We start from the raw sequence: 12893 nt of genomic DNA, 5'->3' as shown, positions 1-12893 counted from the left end.
ATAATTGATTGATTGACCGCAGGGAACCACAACTTTCATTGTCTGGCCACTGCCGTCACCCAACTAATTGATTGATTGATTTTAATTGATTGACCGCAGGGCATCACAACAACATCCACTGTCTGGCCACGGCCGTCAACCAGCTGTCCGCAGCCATGTTCACCGTCGAGAGCAAGAACATAGAGCAGCACCTTAAGGAGTTCCTCCTGGTACGTGATCGACCCGGATGCACCGTCTCTAAAGAGGTCATGTTGACACACGGGACATTTTCCTCTGATAAACAGTTGTCCTGTAGTTGTAGATCTATTCCTACTGCTAAAGGTGAATCCTGTTCTTCTAGGTGGCATCTTCCACTCTGCTCCAGCTGGGTCAGAATGTAGAGAATAGGGTGGACAGCAAGAACAGAGACTCCATCTACCTTCTCCTGCACATGGTAGGCTCAGGTCTTCTTGAAAACATGCACATCCTACAGTATTTCTACTTATAGTAATGTTGAAAATGTCAGGGGCCATATCTATGTCCTTATGGGTCGTTCTGGCTCGGACAAGGATTACTGACTGACTCGTAACAAGGTCCCAGATGTTTTCCCGTGTCAGGTCACATGGTTCAGGAGAAAAAGTCAATAATCATGTATACTGTACATTTAACCTTTTTTATTTTCTATACATGAATAATGTATTCTCTTCATCTCATTGGCCACCTACCTCCTCTACAGATCGTGGAGGCGTCTCCGTTCCTGAGCCAGGACATGTTGGAGAGCTGCTTCCCTTATGTCCTGTTGAGGAACGCCTACAGAGAGGTCTACAAGAACTCTATCATTACACTGGGCTAACACACACACACACACACACAGACACACACACACACAGACACACACACAGATGAGGAACGTCTACAGAGAGGTGTACGAGGCCTTCATCAAATCCCTGGGCTGGCGGCACTGAGTATCCAATATACTCTCATCTAGGTTGGGATTCAATCCGCTCGCTTATGTAGACAGTGTGGCTTTCAAAGGCAATGTTAACCGTGTTCGTCAGGCCTGCTATAGCACCGTTTCAGATTGAATCCTGGCTCTAGTCTCTGATGTCGCCAAATACTGCCTTCTGCTCTGTAGGGTCTAGGTCTTGTTACTGTAAAAGCTCTATGTGGTCAACGTTGGATTACTGTAAAAAGCACTTTGTGACAACTGATGATTTATAAATAATAATGATTGATTAATTTGTTACTATGCACAGCTAACACAATTATTTGTAGCTTTGTAAACTTTCAGAAATGCTATAAGCTTTATTTAGCCATTAAAGGGTTTATGAAAGAAAATGTCAAATCGTTTTTTGGAGAGATCTTGGAAAAAATACAATACTTACTCCCATTGTCTATGAATACAGGTTACTGATATTAATTTAAATGTGTGTTTAACAGTACAAGAGAATAACAACATGCACATTACACTAACATGAGTGTATGTCATTCCCACCGCTCAGAAAGACTACCTACCCCAACCTCTACCAAGTGTCCCCTGTGTTCAGCCTTGGGGTCTGTTGTTAGGCTGGGGAGAGTGTGTCCCATCCTGTAGTGTGTGTGTACTGGGCCTCCCCAATGGTCTAGAAGTTCTCGGTAGGGACTCTATGGAACACCTCACACCTCAGTAGATAGGAACACCTCAGTAAATAGGAACACCTCAGTAGCTAGGAACACCTCAGTAGACAGGAACACCTCAGTAGATAGGAACACCTCAGTAGGTAGGAACACCTCAGGAGGTAGGAACACCTCAGTAGATAGGAACACCTCAGTAGATAGGAACACCTCAGTAGGTAGGAACACCTCAGTAGATAGGAACACCTCAGTAGATAGGAACACCCCAGTAGGTAGGAACACCTCAGTAGATAGGAACACCTCAGTAGACAGGAACACCTCAGTAGATAGGAACACCTCAGTAGGTAGGAACACCTCAGTAGGTAGGAACACCTCAGTAGATAGGAACACCTCAGTAGATAGGAACACCTCAGTAGGTAGGAACACCTCAGTAGATAGGAACACCTCAGTAGGTAGGAACACCTCAGTAGATAGGAACACCTCAGTAGATAGGAACACCTCAGTAGGTAGGAACACCTCAGTAGATAGGAACACCTCAGTAGATAGGAACACCTCAGTAGATAGGAACACCTCAGTAGGTAGGAACACCTCAGTAGGTAGGAACACCTCAGTAGGTAGGAACACCTCAGTAGGTAGGAACACCTCAGTAGATAGGAACACCTCAGTAGACAGGAACACCTCAGTAGACAGGAACACCTCAGTAGACAGGAACACCTCAGTAGATAGGAACACCTCAGTAGATAGGAACACCTCAGTAGATAGGAACACCTCAGTAGATAGGAACACCTCAGTAGGTAGGAACACCTCAGTAGATAGGAACACCTCAGTAGATAGGAGCACCTCAGTAGATAGGAACACCTCAGTAGATAGGAACACCTCAGTAGATAGGAGCACCTCAGTAGATAGGAAAACCTCAGTAGGTAGGAACACCTCACACCTCAGTAGATAGGAACACCTCAGTAGATAGGAACACCTCAGTAGATAGGAACACCTCAGTAGATAGGAACACCTCAGTAGATAGGAACACCTCAGTAGATAGGAACACCTCAGTAGGTAGGAACACCTCAGTAGATAGGAGCACCTCAGTAGATAGGAACACCTCAGTAGATAGGAACACCTCAGTAGATAGGAACACCTCAGTAGGTAGGAACACCTCAGTAGATAGGAACACCTCAGTAGATAGGAACACCTCAGTAGGTAGGAACACCTCAGTAGATAGGAACACCTCAGTAGATAGGAACACCTCAGTAGGTAGGAACACCTCAGTAGATAGGAACACCTCAGTAGGTAGGAACACCTCAGTAGATAGGAACACCTCACACCTCAGTAGGTAGGAACACCTCAGTAGATAGGATTACCTCAGTAGGTAGGAACACCTCAGTAGATAGGAACACCTCAGTAGACAGGAACACCTCAGTAGACAGGAACACCTCAGTAGATAGGAACACCTCAGTAGATAGGAACACCTCAGTAGATAGGAACACCTCAGTAGATAGGAACACCTCAGTAGGTAGGAACACCTCAGTAGATAGGAACACCTCAGTAGATAGGAACACCTCAGTAGGTAGGAACACCTCAGTAGATAGGAACACCTCAGTAGATAGGAACACCTCAGTAGATAGGAACACATCAGTAGATAGGAACACCTCACACCTCAGTAGATAGGAACACCTCACACCTCAGTAGGTAGGAACACCTCAGTAGATAGGAGCACCTCAGTAGATAGGAACACCTCATACCTCAGTAGATAGGAACACCTCAGTAGATAGGAACACCTCAGTAGATAGGAACACCTCACACCCCAGTAGATAGGAACACCTCAGTAGATAGGAGCACCTCACACCTCAGTAGATAGGAACACCTCAGTAGATAGGAGCACCTCACACCTCAGTAGATAGGAACACCTCAGTAGATAGGAGCACCTCAGTAGATAGGAACACCTCATACCTCAGTAGATAGGAACACCTCAGTAGATAGGAACACCTCAGTAGATAGGAACACCTCAGTAGATAGGAACACCTCAGTAGATAGGAACACCTCATACCTCAGTAGATAGGAACACCTCAGTAGATAGGAACACCTCAGTAGGTAGGAACACCTCAGTAGGTAGGAACACCTCAGTAGATAGGAACACCTCAGTAGATAGGAACACCTCAGTAGATAGGAACACCTCACACCTCAGTAGATAGGAACACCTCACACCTCAGTAGGTAGGAACACCTCACTAGATAGGAGCACCTCAGTAGATAGGAACACCTCATACCTCAGTAGATAGGAACACCTCAGTAGATAGGAACACCTCAGTAGATAGGAACACCTCACACCCCAGTAGATAGGAACACCTCAGTAGATAGGAACACCTCAGTAGATAGGAGCACCTCACACCTCAGTAGATAGGAACACCTCAGTAGATAGGAGCACCTCACACCTCAGTAGATAGGAACACCTCAGTAGATAGGAGCACCTCAGTAGATAGGAACACCTCATACCTCAGTAGATAGGAACACCTCAGTAGATAGGAACACCTCAGTAGATAGGAACACCTCAGTAGATAGGAACACCTCAGTAGATAGGAACACCTCATACCTCAGTAGACAGGAACACCTCAGTAGGTAGGAACACCTCAGTAGGTAGGAACACCTCAGTAGATAGGAACACCTCAGTAGATAGGAACACCTCAGTAGGTAGGAACACCTCAGTAGATAGGAACACCTCAGTAGATAGGAACACCTCAGTAGGTAGGAACACCTCAGTAGATAGGAACACCTCAGTAGATAGGAACACCTCAGTAGGTAGGAACACCTCAGTAGATAGGAACACCTCAGTAGATAGGAACACCTCAGTAGGTAGGAACACCTCAGTAGGTAGGAACACCTCAGTAGGTAGGAACACCTCAGTAGATAGGAACACCTCAGTAGACAGGAACACCTCAGTAGACAGGAACACCTCAGTAGGTAGGAACACCTCAGTAGACAGGAACACCTCAGTAGACAGGAACACCTCAGTAGATAGGAACACCTCAGTAGATAGGAACACCTCAGTAGATAGGAACACCTCAGTAGATAGGAGCACCTCAGTAGATAGGAAAACCTCAGTAGGTAGGAACACCTCACACCTCAGTAGATAGGAACACCTCAGTAGATAAGAACACCTCAGTAGATAGGAACACCTCAGTAGATAGGAACACCTCAGTAGATAGGAACACCTCAGTAGATAGGAGCACCTCAGTAGATAGGAACACCTCAGTAGATAGGAACACCTCAGTAGATAGGAACACCTCAGTAGGTAGGAACACCTCAGTAGATAGGAACACCTCAGTAGATAGGAACACCTCAGTAGGTAGGAACACCTCAGTAGATAGGAACACCTCAGTAGATAGGAACACCTCAGTAGGTAGGAACACCTCAGTAGATAGGAACACCTCATTAGGTAGGAACACCTCAGTAGATAGGAACACCTCACACCTCAGTAGGTAGGAACACCTCAGTAGATAGGAACACCTCAGTAGGTAGGAACACCTCAGTAGATAGGAACACCTCAGTAGACAGGAACACCTCAGTAGATAGGAACACCTCAGTAGATAGGAACACCTCAGTAGATAGGAACACCTCAGTAGATAGGAACACCTCAGTAGGTAGGAACACCTCAGTAGATAGGAACACCTCAGTAGATAGGAACACCTCAGTAGGTAGGAACACCTCAGTAGATAGGAACACCTCAGTAGATAGGAACACCTCAGTAGATAGGAACACCTCAGTAGATAGGAACACCTCACACCTCAGTAGATAGGAACACCTCACACCTCAGTAGGTAGGAACACCTCAGTAGATAGGAGCACCTCAGTAGATAGGAACACCTCATACCTCAGTAGATAGGAACACCTCAGTAGATAGGAACACCTCAGTAGATAGGAACACCTCACACCCCAGTAGATAGGAACACCTCAGTAGATAGGAACACCTCAGTAGATAGGAGCACCTCACACCTCAGTAGATAGGAACACCTCAGTAGATAGGAGCACCTCACACCTCAGTAGATAGGAACACCTCAGTAGATAGGAGCACCTCAGTAGATAGGAACACCTCATACCTCAGTAGATAGGAACACCTCAGTAGATAGGAACACCTCAGTAGATAGGAACACCTCAGTAGATAGGAACACCTCAGTAGATAGGAACACCTCATACCTCAGTAGATAGGAACACCTCAGTAGATAGGAACACCTCAGTAGATAGGAACACCTCAGTAGATAGGAACACCTCAGTAGGTAGGAACACCTCAGTAGATAGGAACACCTCAGTAGATAGGAACACCTCAGTAGATAGGAACACCTCACACCTCAGTAGATAGGAACACCTCACACCTCAGTAGGTAGGAACACCTCAGTAGATAGGAGCACCTCAGTAGATAGGAACACCTCATACCTCAGTAGATAGGAACACCTCAGTAGATAGGAACACCTCAGTAGATAGGAACACCTCACACCCCAGTAGATATGAACACCTCAGTAGATAGGAACACCTCAGTAGATAGGAGCACCTCACACCTCAGTAGATAGGAACACCTCAGTAGATAGGAGCACCTCACACCTCAGTAGATAGGAACACCTCAGTAGATAGGAGCACCTCAGTAGATAGGAACACCTCATACCTCAGTAGATAGGAACACCTCATACCTCAGTAGATAGGAACACCTCAGTAGATAGGAACACCTCAGTAGATAGGAACACCTCAGTAGATAGGAACACCTCATACCTCAGTAGACAGGAACACCTCAGTAGATAGGAACACCTCAGTAGATAGGAACACCTCAGTAGATAGGAACACCTCAGTAGATAGGAACACCTCAGTAGATAGGAACACCTCATACCTCAGTAGATAGGAACACCTCAGTAGATAGGAACACCCCAGTAGGTAGGAACACCTCAGTAGATAGGAACACCTCAGTAGGTAGGAACACCTCAGTAGATAGGAACACCTCAGTAGATAGGAACACCTCAGTAGATAGGAACACCTCAGTAGGTAGGAACACCTCAGTAGATAGGAACACCTCAGTAGATAGGAACACCTCAGTAGGTAGGAACACCTCAGTAGATAGGAACACCTCAGTAGATAGGAACACCTCAGTAGATAGGAACACATCAGTAGATAGGAACACCTCACACCTCAGTAGATAGGAACACCTCACACCTCAGTAGGTAGGAACACCTCAGTAGATAGGAGCACCTCAGTAGATAGGAACACCTCATACCTCAGTAGATAGGAACACCTCAGTAGATAGGAACACCTCAGTAGATAGGAACACCTCACACCCCAGTAGATAGGAACACCTCAGTAGATAGGAGCACCTCACACCTCAGTAGATAGGAACACCTCAGTAGATAGGAGCACCTCACACCTCAGTAGATAGGAACACCTCAGTAGATAGGAGCACCTCAGTAGATAGGAACACCTCATACCTCAGTAGATAGGAACACCTCAGTAGATAGGAACACCTCAGTAGATAGGAACACCTCAGTAGATAGGAACACCTCAGTAGATAGGAACACCTCATACCTCAGTAGATAGGAACACCTCAGTAGATAGGAACACCTCAGTAGATAGGAACACCTCAGTAGGTAGGAACACCTCAGTAGATAGGAACACCTCAGTAGATAGGAACACCTCAGTAGATAGGAACACCTCACACCTCAGTAGATAGGAACACCTCACACCTCAGTAGGTAGGAACACCTCACTAGATAGGAGCACCTCAGTAGATAGGAACACCTCATACCTCAGTAGATAGGAACACCTCAGTAGATAGGAACACCTCAGTAGATAGGAACACCTCACACCCCAGTAGATAGGAACACCTCAGTAGATAGGAACACCTCAGTAGATAGGAGCACCTCACACCTCAGTAGATAGGAACACCTCAGTAGATAGGAGCACCTCACACCTCAGTAGATAGGAACACCTCAGTAGATAGGAGCACCTCAGTAGATAGGAACACCTCATACCTCAGTAGATAGGAACACCTCAGTAGATAGGAACACCTCAGTAGATAGGAACACCTCAGTAGATAGGAACACCTCAGTAGATAGGAACACCTCATACCTCAGTAGACAGGAACACCTCAGTAGGTAGGAACACCTCAGTAGGTAGGAACACCTCAGTAGATAGGAACACCTCAGTAGATAGGAACACCTCAGTAGGTAGGAACACCTCAGTAGATAGGAACACCTCAGTAGATAGGAACACCTCAGTAGGTAGGAACACCTCAGTAGATAGGAACACCTCAGTAGATAGGAACACCTCAGTAGGTAGGAACACCTCAGTAGATAGGAACACCTCAGTAGATAGGAACACCTCAGTAGGTAGGAACACCTCAGTAGGTAGGAACACCTCAGTAGGTAGGAACACCTCAGTAGATAGGAACACCTCAGTAGACAGGAACACCTCAGTAGACAGGAACACCTCAGTAGGTAGGAACACCTCAGTAGACAGGAACACCTCAGTAGACAGGAACACCTCAGTAGATAGGAACACCTCAGTAGATAGGAACACCTCAGTAGATAGGAACACCTCAGTAGATAGGAGCACCTCAGTAGATAGGAAAACCTCAGTAGGTAGGAACACCTCACACCTCAGTAGATAGGAACACCTCAGTAGATAAGAACACCTCAGTAGATAGGAACACCTCAGTAGATAGGAACACCTCAGTAGATAGGAACACCTCAGTAGATAGGAGCACCTCAGTAGATAGGAACACCTCAGTAGATAGGAACACCTCAGTAGATAGGAACACCTCAGTAGGTAGGAACACCTCAGTAGATAGGAACACCTCAGTAGATAGGAACACCTCAGTAGGTAGGAACACCTCAGTAGATAGGAACACCTCAGTAGATAGGAACACCTCAGTAGGTAGGAACACCTCAGTAGATAGGAACACCTCATTAGGTAGGAACACCTCAGTAGATAGGAACACCTCACACCTCAGTAGGTAGGAACACCTCAGTAGATAGGAACACCTCAGTAGGTAGGAACACCTCAGTAGATAGGAACACCTCAGTAGACAGGAACACCTCAGTAGATAGGAACACCTCAGTAGATAGGAACACCTCAGTAGATAGGAACACCTCAGTAGATAGGAACACCTCAGTAGGTAGGAACACCTCAGTAGATAGGAACACCTCAGTAGATAGGAACACCTCAGTAGGTAGGAACACCTCAGTAGATAGGAACACCTCAGTAGATAGGAACACCTCAGTAGATAGGAACACCTCAGTAGATAGGAACACCTCACACCTCAGTAGATAGGAACACCTCACACCTCAGTAGGTAGGAACACCTCAGTAGATAGGAGCACCTCAGTAGATAGGAACACCTCATACCTCAGTAGATAGGAACACCTCAGTAGATAGGAACACCTCAGTAGATAGGAACACCTCACACCCCAGTAGATAGGAACACCTCAGTAGATAGGAACACCTCAGTAGATAGGAGCACCTCACACCTCAGTAGATAGGAACACCTCAGTAGATAGGAGCACCTCACACCTCAGTAGATAGGAACACCTCAGTAGATAGGAGCACCTCAGTAGATAGGAACACCTCATACCTCAGTAGATAGGAACACCTCAGTAGATAGGAACACCTCAGTAGATAGGAACACCTCAGTAGATAGGAACACCTCAGTAGATAGGAACACCTCATACCTCAGTAGATAGGAACACCTCAGTAGATAGGAACACCTCAGTAGATAGGAACACCTCAGTAGATAGGAACACCTCAGTAGGTAGGAACACCTCAGTAGATAGGAACACCTCAGTAGATAGGAACACCTCAGTAGATAGGAACACCTCACACCTCAGTAGATAGGAACACCTCACACCTCAGTAGGTAGGAACACCTCAGTAGATAGGAGCACCTCAGTAGATAGGAACACCTCATACCTCAGTAGATAGGAACACCTCAGTAGATAGGAACACCTCAGTAGATAGGAACACCTCACACCCCAGTAGATATGAACACCTCAGTAGATAGGAACACCTCAGTAGATAGGAGCACCTCACACCTCAGTAGATAGGAACACCTCAGTAGATAGGAGCACCTCACACCTCAGTAGATAGGAACACCTCAGTAGATAGGAGCACCTCAGTAGATAGGAACACCTCATACCTCAGTAGATAGGAACACCTCATACCTCAGTAGATAGGAACACCTCAGTAGATAGGAACACCTCAGTAGATAGGAACACCTCAGTAGATAGGAACACCTCATACCTCAGTAGACAGGAACACCTCAGTAGATAGGAACACCTCAGTAGATAGGAACACCTCAGTAGATAGGAACACCTCAGTAGATAGGAACACCTCAGTAGATAGGAACACCTCATACCTCAGTAGATAGGAACACCTCAGTAGATAGGAACACCCCAGTAGGTAGGAACACCTCAGTAGATAGGAACACCTCAGTAGGTAGGAACACCTCAGTAGATAGGAACACCTCAGTAGATAGGAACACCTCAGTAGGTAGGAACACCTCAGTAGATAGGAACACCTCAGTAGGTAGGAACACCTCAGTAGATAGGAACACCTCAGTAGATAGGAACACCTCAGTAGACAGGAACACCTCAGTAGATAGGAACACCTCAGTAGATAGGAACACCTCAGTAGATAGGAACACCTCAGTAGATAGGAACACCTCAGTAGACAGGAACACCTCAGTAGATAGGAACACCTCAGTAGATAGGAACACCTCAGTAGATAGGAACACCTCAGTAGGTAGGAACACCTCAGTAGGTAGGAACACCTCAGTAGATAGGAACACCTCAGTAGATAGGAACACCTCAGTAGGTAGGAACACCTCAGTAGGTAGGAACACCTCAGTAGATAGGAACACCTCAGTAGATAGGAACACCTCAGTAGACAGGAACACCTCAGTAGATAGGAACACCTCACATGATGAAGTCCATTGAGACATGGCGAACTAAGTGACTGAACAGCTCCTCACTATTTAGCACAATTATACTACAGTATACCACGTTAGCCTTGTTCATACCTGGTGCTAACATTCACCCTTTTGTCATGATCTTGTCCACATTCTGATTGTGCCCACATTTTTACACATGTGTAGATGATTGAAAGCTCTGTGATCTGATTGTGATCAGATTTTCCTGCTCACATCTGGAGGTGGTCAGAAACGCATTGTGTCTGGATACCAGTCAAGTGTAAACAGATGTTTGATGTTCAAAGCATTTAAATCAGTATTATACTGGGCCTCTAATACTGGGCCTCTAATACTGGGCCTCTAATACTGGGCCTCTAAAATCATCGACAGGTAGCACCATTGAACTTATGGTATCAGTATATAAATAAATCGATATTATTTTGAAAGAATATCTGTCATATAATTTGCCTACAAGGGAGGCACCGGCTAATCTGGTCACAATGCGGACATAGTGGACGGATAAGAGACGCAAAAAAATCTTGACCAGATATTGATTAGGACATATTGATCAGATCAAGAATCTCGCGTGTTAGCACAACACCCCAGTAGATAGGAACACCTCAGTAGATAGGAACACCTCAGTAGATAGGAGCACCTCACACCTCAGTAGATAGGAACACCTCAGTAGATAGGAGCACCTCACACCTCAGTAGATAGGAACACCTCAGTAGATAGGAGCACCTCAGTAGATAGGAACACCTCATACCTCAGTAGATAGGAACACCTCAGTAGATAGGAACACCTCAGTAGATAGGAACACCTCAGTAGATAGGAACACCTCATACCTCAGTAGATAGGAACACCTCAGTAGATAGGAACACCTCAGTAGATAGGAACACCTCAGTAGATAGGAACACCTCAGTAGGTAGGAACACCTCAGTAGATAGGAACACCTCAGTAGATAGGAACACCTCAGTAGATAGGAACACCTCACACCTCAGTAGATAGGAACACCTCACACCTCAGTAGGTAGGAACACCTCAGTAGATAGGAGCACCTCAGTAGATAGGAACCCCTCATACCTCAGTAGATAGGAACACCTCAGTAGATAGGAACACCTCAGTAGATAGGAACACCTCACACCCCAGTAGATATGAACACCTCAGTAGATAGGAACACCTCAGTAGATAGGAGCACCTCACACCTCAGTAGATAGGAACACCTCAGTAGATAGGAGCACCTCACACCTCAGTAGATAGGAACACCTCAGTAGATAGGAGCACCTCAGTAGATAGGAACACCTCATACCTCAGTAGATAGGAACACCTCAGTAGATAGGAACACCTCAGTAGATAGGAACACCTCAGTAGATAGGAACACCTCAGTAGATAGGAACACCTCATACCTCAGTAGACAGGAACACCTCAGTAGATAGGAACACCTCAGTAGATAGGAACACCTCAGTAGATAGGAACACCTCAGTAGATAGGAACACCTCAGTAGGTAGGAACACCTCAGTAGATAGGAACACCTCAGTAGGTAGGAACACCTCAGTAGATAGGAACACCTCAGTAGATAGGAACACCTCAGTAGGTAGGAACACCTCAGTAGATAGGAACACCTCAGTAGGTAGGAACACCTCAGTAGATAGGAACACCTCAGTAGATAGGAACACCCCAGTAGATAGGAACACCTCAGTAGATAGGAACACCTCAGTAGATAGGAACACCTCAGTAGATAGGAACACCTCAGTAGATAGGAACACCTCAGTAGATAGGAACACCTCAGTAGGTAGGAACACCTCAGTAGATAGGAACACCTCAGTAGATAGGAACACCTCAGTAGATAGGAACACCTCAGTAGATAGGAACACCTCAGTAGGTAGGAACACCTCAGTAGATAGGAACACCTCAGTAGATAGGAACACCTCAGTAGATAGGAACACCTCAGTAGATAGGAACACCTCAGTAGATAGGAACACCTCAGTAGGTAGGAACACCTCAGTAGATAGGAACACCTCAGTAGGTAGGAACACCTCAGTAGATAGGAACACCTCACACCTCAGTAGGTAGGAACACCTCAGTAGATAGGAACACCTCAGTAGATAGGAACACCTCAGTAGATAGGAACACCTCAGTAGACAGGAACACCTCAGTAGATAGGAACACCTCAGTAGATAGGAACACCTCAGTAGATAGGAACACCTCAGTAGGTAGGAACACCTCAGTAGGTAGGAACACCTCAGTAGATAGGAACACCTCAGTAGATAGGAACACCTCAGTAGGTAGGGACACCTCAGTAGGTAGGAACACCTCAGTAGATAGGAACACCTCAGTAGATAGGAACACCTCAGTAGATAGGAACACCTCA

General features: G+C 45.9%; 1 protein-coding gene across 2 annotated transcripts in view; it reads left to right on the top strand.

Annotated features, from left to right (window-relative positions):
* The window catches only part of nckap1l (NCK associated protein 1 like), a 46073-nt gene extending 44756 nt beyond the window's left edge, over nucleotides 1–1317 (top strand). For both annotated transcript variants that reach the window (XM_071365871.1, XM_071365861.1), the window contains exons 29-31: nucleotides 100–209; nucleotides 341–433; nucleotides 716–1317. In XM_071365871.1, coding sequence (XP_071221972.1) covers nucleotides 100–209; nucleotides 341–433; nucleotides 716–832 — 320 coding nt within the window. In that variant the 3' untranslated portion in view covers nucleotides 833–1317. The remainder of the gene's footprint in view (nucleotides 1–99; nucleotides 210–340; nucleotides 434–715) is intronic.
* The last annotated feature ends 11576 nt before the right edge of the window (nucleotides 1318–12893 follow it).

This window comes from Salvelinus alpinus, chromosome 2 (genome assembly GCF_045679555.1).
Source record: "Salvelinus alpinus chromosome 2, SLU_Salpinus.1, whole genome shotgun sequence".
Classification (NCBI taxonomy): Eukaryota; Metazoa; Chordata; class Actinopteri; order Salmoniformes; family Salmonidae; genus Salvelinus; species Salvelinus alpinus.
The sequence above is the reverse complement of the archived record's forward strand: the minus strand, read 5'-3'. Positions and strand labels throughout refer to the sequence as shown.